This window comes from Poecilia mexicana, unplaced genomic scaffold, assembly GCF_051168715.1.
Source record: "Poecilia mexicana isolate PSO_F unplaced genomic scaffold, ASM5116871v1 scaffold_2, whole genome shotgun sequence".
NCBI classification, from domain to species: Eukaryota; Metazoa; Chordata; class Actinopteri; order Cyprinodontiformes; family Poeciliidae; genus Poecilia; species Poecilia mexicana.
This window is the reverse complement of record NW_028263371.1, coordinates 20,136,528-20,153,657: the sequence shown is the minus strand read 5'-3', so window position 1 is coordinate 20,153,657 and position 17,130 is coordinate 20,136,528. Positions and strand designations below refer to the sequence as shown.

General features: G+C 45.6%; 3 protein-coding genes across 4 annotated transcripts; 2 read left to right on the top strand and 1 right to left on the bottom strand.

The window, feature by feature from the left end:
• Nucleotides 1–144: 144 nt before the first annotated feature.
• Nucleotides 145–4,244, top strand: LOC106919583 (tyrosyl-DNA phosphodiesterase 2-like). The gene is made up of 6 exons (XM_014990048.2): nucleotides 145–455; nucleotides 1,855–1,971; nucleotides 2,039–2,133; nucleotides 2,329–2,447; nucleotides 2,522–2,692; nucleotides 3,626–4,244. The coding sequence occupies exons 1-6, from the start codon at nucleotides 409–411 to the stop codon at nucleotides 3,911–3,913; spliced, it is 837 nt and encodes a 278-aa protein (XP_014845534.2). The 5' UTR covers nucleotides 145–408; the 3' UTR covers nucleotides 3,914–4,244.
• Nucleotides 4,245–4,979: 735 nt separating this feature from the next.
• On the top strand, nucleotides 4,980–7,342 carry LOC106919584 (dynein light chain Tctex-type 1-like). 2 transcript variants are annotated; one of them, XM_088012723.1, is made up of 5 exons: nucleotides 4,980–5,177; nucleotides 5,373–5,414; nucleotides 6,278–6,401; nucleotides 6,898–6,975; nucleotides 7,060–7,342. In XM_088012723.1, exons 1-5 carry the CDS (start codon nucleotides 5,151–5,153, stop codon nucleotides 7,131–7,133), a joined length of 345 nt encoding a protein of 114 aa, XP_087868849.1. In that variant the 5' UTR covers nucleotides 4,980–5,150; the 3' UTR covers nucleotides 7,134–7,342. The 2 variants fall into 2 exon arrangements, with proteins under 2 accessions (XP_087868849.1, XP_014845535.1); XM_014990049.2 differs by having other exon boundaries at nucleotides 5,092–5,177; nucleotides 6,213–6,401.
• Nucleotides 7,343–7,926: 584 nt separating this feature from the next.
• Nucleotides 7,927–14,951, bottom strand: cybb (cytochrome b-245, beta polypeptide (chronic granulomatous disease)). Its single transcript, XM_014990044.2, has 13 exons — nucleotides 14,855–14,951; nucleotides 14,521–14,613; nucleotides 13,923–14,033; nucleotides 13,770–13,854; nucleotides 13,182–13,330; nucleotides 11,910–12,091; nucleotides 11,259–11,391; nucleotides 11,084–11,176; nucleotides 10,190–10,443; nucleotides 9,337–9,499; nucleotides 8,783–8,929; nucleotides 8,566–8,690; nucleotides 7,927–8,491 (listed from the first exon to the last, which is right to left on the bottom strand). Exons 1-13 carry the CDS (start codon nucleotides 14,897–14,899, stop codon nucleotides 8,374–8,376), a joined length of 1,698 nt encoding a protein of 565 aa, XP_014845530.2. The 5' UTR covers nucleotides 14,900–14,951; the 3' UTR covers nucleotides 7,927–8,373.
• Between the last annotated feature and the right edge of the window lie 2,179 nt (nucleotides 14,952–17,130).

Here is a 17,130-nt window from a genome sequence, read left to right as displayed (position 1 = left end):
TATTTATTATTTTACTTACATATTTCTACTTTTATTTTTATATTGATTCTTTTACTTATATATTTCTACTTTTATTTTTGTATTAATTATTTAATTTATTATTATGTTGGATATATATTTATTCATTTATTTATATTTTTATTCTTTTATTTATTTATGTCCGATATTTATTTATTCTTTTATTTATATATTTATTCTTTTATTTATTATTATGTCAGTTTTGGTCCTCCATAGGTGAGGGAAGAGAGACGAGAATAAAAACCTGATAAACTGGACTCCATTCAGCCCTGTCAACTGTCAGGTCATGTGATTTATTCTAGGGAAACAGAAACTCGGGCGCTGTTCTCTCTGGGTGAGCCGCTGTTGCCCCGCAGCTGGATCTGGATTCATTTGGACTTCAGGGGTGACATGGACGTAGAGAAGAAGAGCTCAGGCTGCACACAACCAGAGAGCTGGTAGTTCACCCACTCATTTCTGTAGCGTTATGTAACATCTTTAATTTTCTCGCAGGATTTCTGACAAGTCTTTTTTTAGGCGTGCAGCTGGAAAGTTATGAAAGTTGCAGAGTCAAGAAGTTTAGTCAGGTCATCGCTTAAAATACGTAACCGTCCCGTATATGTGGCTACGCAGCCCCCCAGGGGACATGGGGAATTTTTTTTCTTTTGCGTTCCCTCGCAATAATCTACTGATCAGTTCATGCGGCATAATTGATACTGTAAGCCTTTTTGACGGTGGCCGCCGTACTTTCTGTTTTAATACAAGCTTATAAGGTTTTTCCATGGACTATTGAGTGATTATCGCGGGGTAATCAGTCATCTGATTGTGTCTCTATTGTGTTCTAGTCTGAATGGTTTAAAAAGCTGCTTTCAGTGCCGTTCCATCTGAGCCTTAACAGACATAAACATGCAGTAAATAAATCGATTTTCAATCAGTTTTTTGCACCAAATAGTTAATAATAATAAACACGTTTTCACTGAGGCTCTAAAAGAGCAATATGAATGAAATAAGTAATTATTTATATGACAGGAGCAGCGGCTTTGACACCTGGTGGTGGGCGTGTCGATGTGGGAGTGATGTCATCAAGTATAAATGGGAAGGTGACGCTGCGGTCTGTGACCGAGTGTATGAGGAAGTGGGTGAGCTGGGTGGTCAGTCCTCGCAAAGTTTGGAGCATGATAATAAAAATTTAAAAAATCGATAATTGTGACAGAACTAAGAAGAGGTTTGGTGTTGATACTCGGACAGATGAGATTCCCCGAGTTAATCCAGTGCGGCCCTCTACCACCATTAGTTTCCTGTGTTTTATAATAATAAAACGTGTTTATTCAGTTCAATACAAAGATACTTTGTTTATGCCAAAGACAAAGGTTGCTGTAACTCAAAATCATCCAAGAATCTCCAGAGTTGTTGCGAATAGTGATGCTGTGGGCTGGAAGGACCTCCAGTAGCAGTCAGTCTTCCAGCGTATATTAGGAGGCTTCTGACTGAAGACTGTTTCTGTACGATGGTCTCATGCTAACAGCTCAATATCCAGGCAGCAGAGTAACCTGTGCTAGATGACACCATCAGCTGTTAGCTAGCTCTGTTAATCCACCTCCTCAGCTTTTGTTGCTCCTCTTTAGTTCCCTGTCTGCTCATCAGGTTAGAAAGAGAGACGCTGATGATATGATCCTTCGCTGTTATGAAGGCTGGAGCTTCTTCCTCCTCTCTCTGCTCTCTGGTTTCGATGTTAGCATTTATAATTTATAAACTGTTGGAAGTATTTATGTCAGATTAATGTGTCCATCATCTGATAAACTTTGATTAGGTGAATAATACCGCAATGTTAGCATGGTGTGCTAACCCTCTGTGCAGTGTGGAGCCAACAGGAAGCAAAGAGGAGCAGCTGTCGCTGATCAGCTGGAACATCGACGGTCTGGATGGAGACGAGCAGCCAGAGAGAGCCAGGAGCCTCTGCTCCTACCTCACAGAGTGAGACCAGGCTCATTTTCAGGGTGAAGGGTCACTGCAGACGTGTTTCTAACAGGTCTCTCCCCAGATACTCGGCTGATGTGGTGCTTCTGCAGGAGATGGTGCAGCCCTACATGCGGTTCATGCACAGACGTCTGGGAGATGCCTACAACTTCATAGAAGGTCCTGCAGCCTGAAGGCCGTCTGATGACTGGGTGACTCGGGGTGGTGGTGTGTGTCTCACAGTGTATGTCTTACAGTGTGTGTGTCTCACGGTGTGTGTCTCATGGTGTGTGTCTCACGGTGTGTGTCTCACAGTGTATGTCTTACAGTGTGTGTGTCTCACGGTGTGTGTCTCACGGTGTGTGTCTCCTCCAGGTGGACAGCACGGTTACTTCACCATGATGCTGCTGAAGAAGTCCCGCCTCAGGCTGCTGGACCACCACATTCTCAACTTCTCAAAGTCTCGCATGATGAGAAACCTGCTGGTTGCTCAGGTTCCTGCTCATCCACAAACAGCTAAGTCCTGTCGCCCAGGCTTTTATTGTGAAAATCCGCTCTGTTGAGCCAGGTGGAGTTTGAAGGCCAGAAGCTGAGTCTGATGACGTCCCACTTTGAGAGCTGCAAGGCCAACTCTGCAGAGAGGATGAGGCAGCTAAGGCTGGTGATGAAGGCGATGAGCCAGGCTCCGGATGACCAGACGGTTCTGTTTGGAGGGGACACCAACCTGAGGGACCACGAGGTCAGATTCCTCACCTCTCCTCCTAGGGGGCGCCAGCGCGGCCCATTCTGGTTTTCTGTTAAAAAATGTCAAAAGTCGACAGGAAATTTTAAAATATTCCTGGGTAGTTATATGATCAAAACTGAAACACAACAAGTCTGAAAAATGACAAACAATTCAAATTAATGTAGATTTTTTTGTTAAAACCCAACATAGTAACCAGCCAGTGAATTTTAAAACATCATTAAAACATTTTGTGTTTTATGTATGATGTTTTTCAGGGACTTTTAAGACTAGTTGTGTTTCAGTATTGTCAAAAATGAACACATAACTATTAGACTAATAATAGTTAATAACAGAGCAGCCTGGTGGGATCAGTGCAGCCTGGAAGGGTCAGAGGACCCTGGAGGGGTCAGAGCAGCCTGGTAGGGTCAGAGGAGCCTGGAGGGGTCAGAGCAGCCTGGTAGGGTCAGAGCAGCCTGGTGGGGTCAGAGCAGCCTGGTAGGGTCAGAGGAGCCTGGTAGGGTTAGAGGAACCTGGTGGGGTCAGAGCAGCCTGGTGGGGTCAGAGCAGCCTGGTAGGGTCAGAGGAGCCTGGTAGGGTCAAAGCAGCCTGGTAGGGTCAGAGCAGCCTGGTAGGGTCAAAGCAGCCTGGTAGGGTCAGAGGAGCCTGGAGGGGTCAGAGCAGCCTGGTAGGGTCAGAGGAGCCTGGTAGGGTCAGAGGAACCTGGTGGGGTCAGAGCAGCCTGGTAGGGTCAAAGCAGCCTGGTAGGGTCAGAGGAGCCTGGTGGGGTCAGAGCAGCCAGGAGGAAGTTAGAGCAACCAGGAGGAGGTCACAGCAGCCTGGATGGGTCAGAGCAGCCTGGAGGGGGTCACGATTAGGCTTATAATTCCCAGGATGAAGCCCAGGTTTGTTTCCGGGTGTTCTCAGCCTCCTCCCTGGCGTTCCCTGCAGGTGGCTGCCGTGGGGCTTCCCGGGAACGTCGTGGACCTGTGGGAACAGCTGGGAGAGCCGGAGAAGTGCCGCTACACCTGGGACACTCGGGCAAACACCAACAAAGAAATACCGTTCAAGTGCCAGTTCCGATTCGACCGGGTGTACCTCCGGCGGGCGAGTGGGGACGGTGTCCTCCAGCTGGAGCCTCGCAGCATGGCGCTGATCGGCCTGGAGAAGCTCCGGTGTGGTCTGTTCACCAGCGACCACTGGGGGATCTACTCCACTTTCTCTGTGACGCGCACATGAAACGCTTTCATTTGTTCATTTAAATTTTTAAAACAGATAATTTTACAGAAGCTCAGAGTCATCTGTGACATCTAAATGAAACGTTGAAGATGAAATGGTTTGATAAAAGGAGCCTCCTTTCCCTGTCGGTTCTGGTCATCCAGACTTTTGTAATTTAAGTTGAGTGGAAGAAAGAATTGTGGTAAAAACGGGCACACAAGCAATAGGTAATGACATGGCCAGAATATAAATCCATGTATTAAGACATTTTTATTAGTCTAATAAACAACACTTAAACAAACGCTGTAAACCAAAACTTTCAGAATTGACCAAAATAAATACTTGAATTCTCTGTGTGATGGATCTATATTATCTACACGTTTTGCGATTTAACCAAATTACTAAAATAAATAGTCTATTAAATGATGTTCTGATTACTGAGATATACCAGGAGAACAAAGTGGACAGAAACTTGGAGCTTTGAAAATGTGCGCTGCTCCTTTAAGAGCTAAAGTTCGAAATGGCTAAAGTTCGATTCCACCTAATTTTTCACTACTTTCCGCATCTTCAATCGACTCTAGTTTAAAAACTACAACACCTAGACTCTTCAAACCTGGACTGGATGATTCTGCTCTAATAGCGGAATATTTAGAACCATGTTTGTGATTTGTAAAACTTTTATCTGATTTGTGAAACTTCAATAAAGGTTTGCATCTGTGTTGCACTAGAATTGCTCCAGCTCCAAAACTACGAGTTGAGATGCAGAGTGAGGGAGAAGTCCTGCCTGACCGAAGCCTCTGGGACTGATGATGTCATAGCGGCTGATGACATCATCAGTCAGCTCACTCTTGAAAAACGTCTATTTTTCTATATCAGATGTTTTATTGAGAGTAAAAGGTTTTGATATGAAGCTGAATGTTTTACTGAACATCAACACTTTTCTTCTTTATTACAGAAACATGTTTTGGTCAGACAGTAAAGAAATAACGAACAGCTAATTTAGAGATAATTATTTATGAAAAATATTTTTTAATGGAATGAAACACCATGTTTCATTTTTGCTGCTGATAGAAAAATGACATTTGAAAAATTGTTGTTGTTCCTCAGAGTCACCAGCAGGTGGCAGCAGCGCCTCCTCTCAGCTGTCAGGAAGTCTGGACCAGACTGGGCTTTTTCTCCCAGTAAACCGGTTCGTCTCCCAGTTTTCTTCCAGTTCACGGAGCCGAAAGGCGGCTTGAAGCGGGGACAGCTCGCCGGGATGGAAGAGTATCAGAACGGCAGCGAGGTCGGTGTCTGAGCCGGTAGTTTACTTTGGTTTGCGGATGTTAGAAGGGAGGAGTTAGCTGGAAGCTAACCGGCTAACATAGCCGCTCCCAGCAGCTCCAGGAAGGTTGTACTGGAAATAGCTGATTTTTTTTCCTGCTGTTGTCTGACTGCTCGGCCTGTTGATTTACTGCTGATGTTCTGTGATGTTTTTCAGGGTTCATTCAACTCGGAGGAGGCGGAGAACGTCGTCAAGGAGGTAAAACCACGTTATTTTCGTTCGTCTGCTTAGAAACGGCCTCGGAAGCTTATTTAACAATTTTATCAACTTTTTCATGCGATTTTTGAGCATGGATTGAGTTCACGTCTAAAAATAGACGCAATAAAGACTTCAAGACAGTTTAAAACCTGTTTCCTGTTTGTGTAATGCCGGCAGTGTTCATGTTTTAATCTCAGCATTTTAACTTTTTCTGATTTATTGTATTTAGTCAATTTACTGACAAACTGGTCAAACGAGGCTTTAAAATTAAAATGACCTCCAATAGTTTGGCTATTTATATATTTATTTATTTAGCTGCATTCATGTTGAAAAGCTGATTTAAGATTTAAATTATCTATATCTGTTGCACACAGTTCTTTTAAAGTTGATGAAAATTAGAGGTTAGTTCATATTTTAAAGGCGTTTCTTTTTGCTTTTATATTTTAGATGCCAAATTTTACAAGAAATATTTTCTATTTCTAACATTTTCCAGTTTATAGGAAACTAACAGCTTATTTTAAACTTTTAACTATGAAAACCTTCATCAGTCTTAACGCAGTTCAGATGTTACTGAATTTTATTTTATTGAAATCTCTCCTGAACTTCAGAGTTGAGATTGAAAACTGGAGTGACTAATTTATGGTTCCTGGTTTTCAAATAAAATTGATAAATTTTATTTGCCAGTTTCTTTGTGTTTTGTGTCGTGTTAATGTGTTGAACACCCTAATCTCCTCTTTCTGTTGGGTTGTTGCAGCAGAAATCAGCAGCTCGGATCAGTAATAAATCGTGTATTTTTAGTGTTTCCCTGGCAACGCGCCGCCCCGCTGACTAACTCATGACTGATGGCGGTGTGTTTGCGTCAGGGCATCGAGAGCGTCCTGGGGGGAGACGACTACAGCCAGACTCATGTGAACAAATGGACGGCCGCCGTCGTGGAGCGCTGCCTCACGCAGCTCGTCAAGCTCAACAAGCCCTACAAATACATTGGTACGCAGTGGACCAGTCAAAGCCCGCAACACCAGCCTCTGTGTTCACTGCTAAACTGGCCATCGCTGCTTTCACAGATTGGTACAAATTCAGCTACAAAACTATGATTGGGAAAACCCGGCATACCTTCACTCTGATCAATATTCGCAACCATAACCACACTTTAACTAATAAATTCATTGCTTTAACTAATAAATTAATCACTTTAATAAATTCATTGCTTTAACTAATACATTCATCACTTTAATAAATTCATCGCTTTAACTAATAAATTCATCACTTTGAGTCGTACATCATCAGGCCTCATTTCAGTGATTGGACTAATAGACAGAAACCTTCCAGCTCAGTTTGTTAACTTCAGTCTGAACCTTCATCAGTCAGAAAGCTGGAGCTGCTGAGTCAGAATGAACCTGGTTCTGTTCTTCTGTTTTATGAAGATTTGATGGTTTTCAGCCCCTGAATATAAAATAAATGATAATAAACTGTTTGTGCACAGTGACGTGTTCAGTGATGCAGAAGACCGGCGCTGGCCTCCACACAGCCAACTCCTGCTACTGGGACACCAGTATGGATGGTGAGCTGGGCTCTCAGGAAAACTTCTGTTTCTCTGATCGGGGATCAGAGTTCATCCCATAATAGTCTGACTGTTGTCCCGCAGGCAGCTGCACCGTGCGGTGGGAGAACCGCACCATGTACTGCGTGGTGAGCGTGTTCGCCGTCTGCATCGCCTAGGAGCGGCGGGGCTGCAGCGCTGCGGGCCACCGGCAGGGGGGGGCGGAGAGCTTCAGGGTTTAAACTGCTGCAGCGCTGCGGGCCGCCGGCAGGGGGAGGCGAAGAGCTTCAGGGTTTAAACTGTTGCAGGGCTGCGGGCCGCCGAAACGGGGCGGCAGAGAGTGATTTTGTATCAGAGCTGCTGCACAATAAACAGTTTCTGGACCAAACATGTTTTATGTCTAATCTTCTTTTATTAGTTTCAGTCTGACGGTTGGTGTCTAAAAGTTTCCATAGCAACGTCTCATCCTACATTAATCTGAAGCTCGTTGGTGTTTCTGCTCGATATTTCTCTCATTTATTGATTAATTAAACTGAATGAAGTTTTTCTCTTGATGAAGCAGGATAACTCTGAGCTCAGTGTGTTATTAAAAACTAATCAAGTTTTTCTGCTGCTACATTTTCCTCCTCTGGTCCTGAACCAAAGTTCATTTGCATCTAGACCTTTTCAGGCATGACGCTGCCACCACCATGCTTTACTCTTCATGGTAGGGGATCTATTTGCAAATGTTAGCTGAATTTACTATAATAAATGAATATTTATTATATTGTAAATATCATTCACTATATTTACCATATAGTAAATAAATATTTAATGTATTATAATGATATAATTGAATATTTACTCTAGTAATTGCTGGCAGGTTTGGACTGGTCCATCACAGGAACTTCCTGAAGCTTCATAAATAAATCATTTTAATGTTTAAGGTTTGCAGAAATTCATATTTGAAACTAAGAAATGAACTCAAACATCTGAGAAACATGAAACAATTTGGATTTTAATTGACTTGCATTTTGAGCAGAAAGTATCTACAACAAAAGCTTCTAATTGAAAAAAGCAAAAAAAAAAAAAAAGTCATCAGGTTTAACCTGGATCAGCAACACCGGCTTTTATTTTGAAAAGCAACTTTGTTTTCTGAGGAGGTTCTCATTATTTCCATTATTTTTCAGGTTTAAATGTTTCACAGAGAGCTGCTGCTAGGTCACAAGCTTCTCCAAATAAAAGCCTCCTATATTTGCAGATGCAGCCATCACGTCTCGGGTTTTGTTTGCACCACCTGAAGGTCTCCTCAGAGGAAGGAAGTTTGGAAACGACCCTAAAGGTCAAGCAGCAGAGGAAGAAGAAGCTGGTGGCTGTTGCAGCAATGTGGCTGTTGTAGCAACATCTGTGTTGCAGCAACATGTTTACGCCATGCAGCGGTCAGAAGTTCTCCTTGTTGAAGATGAACTTGACATCGGCCTCAGAGTGAGACAGGCACTGCTTCTCCAGAGACTTCCCCAGCTGAGGCGGGCCGCACAGGAACACGCCCACCTTGGACCTGCCAACCAGAACCAGAACCGGAGTTAGAGGACAGAACCGGTGAGCCACCACCTTACCAGGTACCGGCCTCACTTAGGGTGCTTGGCAGCGATGTTGGTGAACTCATTGTCCCAGTTGGGCTTTCCGTAGAGAGTCTTCTGCTTCAGCCCGGTGATCGGGTCGTTCTCCGCCTCGTGGTGGACCCGGAAATGAGCCGCCTGGTTCCAGAGCAAACACAACACTTTCACTGTTGGACGCTGACACAAACGGGAGCCAAGGGGCGGTCGTAATGTTCTGCCCGGTCCAGTACCTCCGTCTCCTTCCAGCGTGTCAGGTAGATGTTGTAGCTCAGGAAGTCGGCCATGTCTTTGTCCGCCATCTGGCGCTCCAGGGACTGCAGGAGGTCCGCGAACCACTCAAAGGCCTGGGTCTCCGGACACAACCAGTAGAAGTAGATCTGCAACAGAACCGCCTGTCAGACAAGGTTCTGGTCGGGTTTTACTCCAGAACCCGCTGCGGTGCTAAAGCTTCACGTTAACCGCTGAACAAACTAAATGGGGATGGAAAATTTGGCTGAATGCGACTGTTACCAAAAATTAACAACTTAAGGGTTTTGGGGGTGGGGCTAAAAAGTAGCTCCACCCCCAAAATCACATGCTGCTGTGATTGGCTGGCTCTTGTGTCTGACTGGGACGAAACATAAATCCAGATTTCATTTCTAGAATAATTCAGCATTTTTCCCTGACATTTCCCAGAAAATTTTAATTAAAACAGATTTTGTCTCTTTTAGATAAAGATGGTGACATTTTAACCTAACAGCATTCTGAAAGCTGATATTTCCCTGTCTGAACCGACGTGTCCCACCTTCTTGGTGAAGACGTCCTGGTTGTTCTGGATGTGTTTGTACCACACAGACTTGAGGATGGAGGCGAAGGGCGTCACGCCGATTCCCGCCCCCACCAGCATCACCACCTCGTAGCGGAACACGTCTTCGCTGGCGGTGCCGAACGGCCCATCGATGGCCATCCTGAGGACCAACACAAAAACATGCAGGCCGACCTGCTGTCACTGCTACACAATAACACCGGAGCTGGATGTTTACAGGGCAAAAAGCAGAAAAAGATGTACTTTTAGCTCCTCTCATTCAGTCTTTTATTCATATTTCAGTCTAAGCTGAGAAATGTGACACCAGAAACGTCCTGCCTCTTTGCAAAACATGCTGTAAATCTGTAAACCCGTCATAAATGTCAGCTTAGGACTAAAAGGAAAGCCAGGTAAATATAATGAGCTTTATTGCTGTCTCTTTAAGTCGGGTCGGCTAACAGCAACCTTTTCTGATTGGTCAGCATCTGGAAGTGTTTGAAGATCAAGTTTGATGCTTTTTAAAATAATTTCTGGATAAATGTGGAAGCAGAAGTTCCAGTTCAAACTGATTAATTCATGACAGTGAATAAGTGCCACATCTCAGATTCTCTGATGGTTTTAGTTTTGAGCTGCAGGTAGTTTGGAGGAAGGCAGCATCTCTGATGGATCCAGCAGGTCTGAATAGCAGCTCTATTATCTGCACCTTTTAATGGTGCAACTGCAGCATTTCTAAGGTTTCTATGGCTGCCGGCTCATTTCTCAAACACACAATATGCCTCCCACAGCGTTCAGAGCTGCTTTCAGCGGCAGACGTCAGGTTGGAGTAATGAGGCTCGTTTTCACAGCGCCGTACTTTGGGAGCTTCCAGGCCTCCTGCTGCTCCGGCTTGTCCCCGCCGCAGGCCTCGTACAGCGCCTGCGTCCAGTCCCCGACGATCCGGATGTGGGCGCTGAAGTAGTCCTCCTCCGGGGCGGAGGTCAGGGTGAAGGGGTGCCACTCCAGCCTGGAGACGGACGGGCACTGGATGAAGACGTACTGGCCCACCTCCATGCTGAAGCCTTTCTTCTTCATCTGCAGCTCCAGCGTCTTGGAGGGATGCATCACCACCTGGGGGGAAGAACAGGAACAGGTAAAGGGTCAGGAACAGGGTCAGGTAAAGGGTCGGGTAAAGGGTCAGGTACAGGGTCAGGTAAAGGGTCAGGTAAAGGGTCGGGTAAAGGGTCAGGAACAGGGTCAGGTACAGGGTCAGGTAAAGGGTCAAGAACAGGGTCAGGTAAAGGGTCAGGAACAGGGTCAGGTAAAGGGTCGGGTAAAGGGTCAAGAACAGGGTCAGGTAAAGGGTCGGGTAAAGGGTCAGGAACAGGGTCAGGTAAAGGGTCAAGAACAGGGTCAGGTAAAGGGTCGGGTAAAGGGTCAGGAACAGGGTCAGGTACAGGGTCGGGTAAAGGGTCAAGAACAGGGTCAGGTAAAGGGTCGGGTAAAGGGTCAAGAACAGGGTCAGGAACAGGGTCAGGTAAAGGGTCAAGAACAGGGTCGGGTAAAGGGTCAGGTACAGGGTCGGGTAAAGGGTCAGGTAAAGGGTGAGGTAAAGGGTCAGGTAAAGGGTGAGGTAAAGGGTCAGGTACAGGGTCGGGTAAAGGGTCAGGTAAAGGGTGAGGAACAGGGTCAGGTAAAGGGTGAGGAACAGGGTCAGGTAAAGGGTCAGGTAAAGGGTCGGGGTCAGTCTGGCTCAGTAGAGTGCAGTCACCTTGGTGATGACCACTTTCTGATGGGACCGGTAGAGGCGAACCAGCCGCTCACACACGTACAGGAACATGGGGCCCACAACCCACTGCCACGTCTGAGGAGAGCAAAAGGTTTGAGGAGAGAATCAGATGGAGACGATCTGACCGTTCGGTGGGCGCCTTGGCCCGGCGGCTCACCCCGGGCGGGTTCCCTGCGAACACGGGGACGGCGCAGCCTGACTCGTTTTTGCCCCAGTCTTGGAAGTGGTCAGCGCACTTGTTGGGGTCGTTGGTCTGCAGGCTGAGCGGAGTCTGTCCTCGCACGATTCGCCTGCAGCCACAAACGGGTCGAGGAATCATCAGAACATTCCAGCTAAAGCCGGCAGAACCACAACGAAGCTGACATTATGCTCCTTTAGTTCACCTTTAGTCTGGAACATTAAACATTTAGGTTGAAACATTACCAAGAAGCTTCAGGTCTGAACCCTGACCTGGACCTCAGGTTCTGCTGTCCTGCATGCCGATGCTCTTCTGGATCAGCACCAGGTACTGGCAGAACCTGCTGACCAGCTAACTGGGCCGTGTCAGCCAGTCACATGAAGGTGAAGTCAGTCTGAATGTTTGCTAGAGTTCAGAGGTCAGACTGCTTTTCCATCTGGAGTCTGAGACCTGATCGTCCGTCTGGATCCGACCAGAACAGGTTCTATTAAAGTTTTTCTTTAGACTGTCTTGTTTGTGTCGTTGCTTCAGTCTGATGGTTGCTCTGGACCGTCCAAAACCATTTAAGTCTAGAAAAGTCCAGGCCGGTTTAGTCTACGACCTTTGACCCGGATGTGTTTCTGATCTTACCCGTAGCCGTGGAACACCAGGCCGATGAAGAAGATGATGAAGAGGTGGTGCGTGTACCAGAACACCTCGAAGTACGACCTCCGGATGACCTCCATGGACGACGTGATGATGAGGATGAGAGCCAGCGTGATGGCGACGCCCGTCAGCCCGGCGATGGTGGTGAACATGACGATGGTGGGGCTCTGCACCAAGCACAGGTACTGGGGTTACTATACTGGGTTACTGGGGGTTACTGGGGTTACTAGAGGTACTGGGGTTACTAGAGGTACTGGGGTTACTAGAGGTACTGGGTTACTGGGGGTTACTGGGTTACTGGGAGGTTCTGGGGATTACTGGGGTTACTGGGAGTTTTACTGGGAGTTCTACTGGGGTTTCCTGGTAGTTGTGGTGTTTGATCTCAGTGTGGTCAGCCTGCATGTTCAGCTGCAGTTCCTCTGTAAATCCTCGGCTTGTTGACCAACTTCCCTCTTTTACCAAACGGTGTTTTGACAGAATGTTGTTCCTCAAACTGCTGAGATTAAGAACAGCAGAAAAACCTGATGAACCATGAAGGTTAGCTGATGAGACGCACTGCAGATACCTGGAGATGTAATTATTATTTTTATTATTATTATTATTAGTGCTTTAGGATTTCATGAAACCAACTCATATATTCAGATCAGAACCGTGGCTGCAGCTCCAACAACCAGAACCAAACAAGTACTCTCTAGTAAGAGCAAAAAGTATTTCGTAAAACGTTTACTGAAGTATCAGTCATTCAATAATTAAAAATTACAAAATCAGATGGACAAAAATATAAAGTTAAGTGGAAACTTCATGTCAATAATTCATATAATTAACTAACAAAAAATAATAAAAACTCTGAAACTTTAACAAAACCTGCAGGTTTATGATTCTGGTTTGACATGTTTGTTTTCATTCAGTGGATAAAAAAAATCCAGAAATTTTACTAAAGTGAAGAAATCCTTCAAAATAAAATGACTGAAGTAAAAAGTCCAGAGCAGGAAAAATACTAAAATAACTAGTTACTCCCATCTCTGAGTATAACTAGGTTGCTGATGACAGAGACTGATTCATCATCATCATCATCATCATCATCAGCCTCTTCTGAGCAAACTTATGGGAAAGTTAAAAAAAGAATTGAAGAGGAAACATTTCTCTGATTGAGCAACCAGCGGTTGCTTTCACAACGTTTAGCAACACTGGAAAGCTGCCAGGTTGCTCCATTGCCAAGCAGCAACCACAGAGCGTTGCTGGGGAAGCGTTGCTCACCGTCTCGTTGCTCCTGATGGGGTTGAGGAAGGACGCGTTGTCCCCGTTGCCAATGTCAGACAGAACGAAGGGCAGCAGGTCAACGCTGCGGTTTAGCTGGGCGTCCATGAAGAACTCAAAGTTGAACAAGTGAGCAATGATGTGGACGGCTGCAACAGAGCAACGTTCAGCAACAGAGCAACGTTCAGCAACAGAGCAACGTTCAGCAACAGAGCAACGTTCAGCAACAGACATTCAACAACAGAGAAACGTTGATCAGTCATCAGCTTCAATAGAACCATCAGCTCTGATTTCTAGGGATTTAAACGACTGAAAAGCAGGAAGTTACTTTGGCTGAGTGGGGAACCTCAGGGCTGTTTACTCACTCTTCTGTTTTACTTAGCAAAATTAATAAATAAATTGATCTAGAAATTAATAAATTGATCTAGAAATATGTACATTTACAATGAAGTAAATTAAATATAAAATAAATAACTAGAACTAAATATAAAACTAAACAGATTAATAAATCAAAATGAACAAATATAAGAATAAGAGAAATAATGATGAACATAAATAAAAACAGTTTGTATCTGTCGTTTCTCTGACCTGTGTGGAAGGCGATCATGTAGGCCACCAGCTTGTGAAACGTCAGGTTCCGGTCCAGCTGCCGCGCCGCGGTTCGGCTGCAGCACTGCGGAGACACAGAGAGTCTGATGAGAACTGGACCGGAACCGAGCCGGTTCCCAGAGCGGTTCCTACCTGGATGGAGCCTCGCAGCAGCGACAGCAGGTTCCTGCAGACCGGCAGCAGGATCAGCATGCAGTTAAGGTTCAGGCAGGCGGCCGGAGCTCTGGCCCAGGACAGGGCGTGCTGCGGAGACACAATACGTTACCGGTTCCGATCCAGCTGCGACGCTCTGACCTGATAGGTCCAGAGCTGCTGATCCGCCTAAAAATCGGAACGGTGGAGGCAGCATCATGCCGGGGATCTGATCCCAGTTTATAGGAGACATTATCAGCATTTTTCTCCACTGTTACTAAAAGAGGAAGAAACCTGAAAGTCTGCAGGTGGAGCAGCTGCAGCTTTAGAGGAACTGAGACTGAAGCTCCGCGTGGTTCACAGAGTACAGAAACTACTGAAATAACTCCAAATAAAACTGAATAAATCTGTGAAAACAGGCTGCTGCGCCGCATGTTTCAGAAACAGCAGAAAAACTTTGAATAAAACAGAGAAACTGAATAAAACTCAGATTAAAACCGACTGAAACTCCGCAAGTTTCAGAAACAACTAACAGAAGAACTCAGACTGTGGCTGAAGCTGTGACCTCTGACCCCTGACCCAGTCGGTCCGGACTCACCCCCAGCAGAACCCGGGTGTAGAACCAGCGGTCCACCAGGAAGGCCATGTAGAAATTAACGAACAGGAATCCATTGATTCCCAACCAGACCAGCTGGAGAAAAATAAATGATGAATGAATAATTATAAATGAGTAATTCACAGAAATATTTCCATGGATCCAAACCGGCGGTTCTGCTCGGCTTTCATGACGTCACAGTTAAACTATTAAAATATTTAATTCATAGTAGAATTCATAACCAGCAATAGTTTAGATCTGTTGATCAATAAATATCAATTATCTAATAATTAAATGTTTTAAAGCAGGTTCTACCGCAGCTGAAGGTTTTACTCACAATAACAAAGATGGAAAGCCCCTCATTGGCCACGAAGTTCCCCATGGCGACTGAGGAAGAGGAGGGAGGAAGGCTCCTTTATAGTGCCGCTCACTCAAACAGGAAGTGGCTCACACTGAAACAGGAAGTAGCTGCTTCCTTCAGCGGACGGCTCCAGTTTTTAAATAAAAACTTTTTATTCCACATAAAAAAACAATCAAACCGGAACCTCATGGTTCCATCAGAACCGAAACACTTCCTGCTGCGGAGGTCCATGTTAAATAATCTGCACTGCGGTGGCGTTCCTCCAGCAGGGGGCAGCAGTCAGACATGATGGTGGCAGCATCATGCCCTGGGCTGCTCCCTGAAGTGGTCTAATCAAAGCCTCCCCAATGCAGACTCTGTCTGCTCGGCTCACTGCAGACCGGTTACTGTGGCAATGGCCTCACATGGCCGCAGCAGGCTGGGTGCCGTTTCCATGGAGACCACGAGTCCTTCAGAGGAAAAACCGGATCAGAACCAGAACCTTATCTGGATCAGAACCTGACCTAGTCCAGTGGCTGACTCTGTCAACTCACCTTACATCAGAACCTGCAGGTCAAACTGGTCCAGTCAAAGTAAAGCTTCAGTAAAAACTAATGTGAGTTTAGAGAAAGTTACTCTCAGCGCGGACCGGACTGGATCAGACCGGGTCGGACCGGGTCCAAACTGTCGGCAGTTCGGTGGCGGTTCTGGGAGGAAGTGACGTCAACATTGAACTGCAGGACAGGAAGTGGATAATTTCTAAAGCAGAACACCGCCTGAAGGCCAGTCCAGACCAGAACCAGAACCACAACCAGAACCGGGTCTGAACTGGATCTGGGTTCTCCATCCGGTCCGTCAGTCTCATTAAGTTCTGTTTGTTTGACTTTTGTTGTGGACGGTTCTGGATTCTCTGGTCCAGAACCGACCTGGATGCTGAACTCCCTGTGAAAACCATCAGCAGCATCCCACAGCATGATGCTGCCACTTGTAGTCTATGAACATCTGGGCTGCATATTGATCAGAGTATTGATCAGAGTATTGATCAGGTGATCTGAGTTGATCTGACCTGAAGGATCTTGTGTCGTCCATCTTGGTGACCTTGAGCTGTGGTGAAAGTCGGCTCCAGTCTGAGGGTTAAACCATCATTATTGATTTATTGATCTATTGGTTTATTGATCAGTTGAATCTCTGTGAACAGAACCTTCCAGATGAAGTGATTATCAGCCGGTGAAACGAGGTCGCGGTTTATCGTTTATCAGTTCATCTGGATTTAATAAAAGCCTCTGAATCTTTCAGTGGATTACGGACCATCAGGTCGCTGCTGATTGTTTCTGGGTTTAGCCGCCATGGTTACATCATAAAGCCTCAGAAACATGATGGAAACCACAAACGGCACCGCAGCAACCAGGATTTATTATCTACTGCTGCTTGTTCTGAACAAACAGTTTATTTATCTAAAACCAGACAGTGGAGCACACTGAGTAATAAGCTAGTGCTAACTACTAATGCTTCACATTAGCAGCAAAGCTAATGAAGCCGTTTCCAGCTGAAACCAGATGTTTACATACTCTACGGCTTCCCCTGGCATTTAATATGACCTCTCATCCGCTTCTTGGTGATATCATAGCTTCCTAAGCTTCTGATTGGTCAGTTAGCAACAGTTCAAATCTACTGTTTCCTAATGTAACACCAAGATCTCAGGAAGAGAACCAAGAGCAAAACAAACGTTCAAAACATGTTTTTTTGAAACAAGTCAAAAAAACATGTTAGCTCAGCACTGTTAGCTTAGTGCTGAGCTAACAGTACCTGAGCTAACAGCACCGAGCTAACAGCACTGAGCTAACTTAGCTGAGCTAACAGTAGCTCAGCTAACTGCACTGAGCTAACAGTAACTGAGCTAACAGTAGCTTATCTAATTGCACTGAGCTAACTGCACTGAGCTAACAGCACTGAGCTAACATCACTGAGCTAACAGCACCGAGCTAACAGCACTGAGCTAACAGTAGCTGAGCTAACAGCACCAAGCTAACAGTAGCTGAGCTAACAGCACTGAGCTAACAGTAGCTGAGCTAACAGTAGCTGAGCAGCAGGCTGACGGCTGCATGATTTATTCAGCCGGTTGGAGGTTTGCTGATGACAGATTGAGTTCAGTTCCTCTGCTGGGAGCTGCTGCAGCCTCTGATGCTGATTTGATTATAAACTTGTCCCTTCACTCCTGCTCTTCCCTCCATGATGCTGCGTTTCGTCGCCGTCTGGTTCTAATGTGACAGAAA

Excerpts from the sequence above, each read along its gene's own strand:
- LOC106919583 (XM_014990048.2), top strand. The coding sequence starts at position 409 with ATGGACGTAGAGAAGAAGAGCTCAGGCTGCACACAACCAGAGAGCTG. Across the intron at positions 456-1,854 it reads TGCACACAACCAGAGAGCTG|TGTGGAGCCAACAGGAAGCA; the intron begins GTAGTTCACCCA and ends CCCTCTGTGCAG. Across the intron at positions 2,448-2,521 it reads GAAACCTGCTGGTTGCTCAG|GTGGAGTTTGAAGGCCAGAA; the intron begins GTTCCTGCTCAT and ends CTGTTGAGCCAG.
- LOC106919584 (XM_088012723.1), top strand. The coding sequence starts at position 5,151 with ATGGAAGAGTATCAGAACGGCAGCGAG. Across the intron at positions 5,178-5,372 it reads AGTATCAGAACGGCAGCGAG|GGTTCATTCAACTCGGAGGA; the intron begins GTCGGTGTCTGA and ends GATGTTTTTCAG. Across the intron at positions 6,402-6,897 it reads CAAGCCCTACAAATACATTG|TGACGTGTTCAGTGATGCAG; the intron begins GTACGCAGTGGA and ends GTTTGTGCACAG.
- cybb (XM_014990044.2), bottom strand. The coding sequence starts at position 14,899 with ATGGGGAACTTCGTGGCCAATGAGGGGCTTTCCATCTTTGTTATT. Across the intron at positions 14,034-14,520 it reads ACACCCGGGTTCTGCTGGGG|CACGCCCTGTCCTGGGCCAG; the intron begins GTGAGTCCGGAC and ends GTGTCTCCGCAG. Across the intron at positions 8,930-9,336 it reads AGGACGTCTTCACCAAGAAG|ATCTACTTCTACTGGTTGTG; the intron begins GTGGGACACGTC and ends GTTCTGTTGCAG.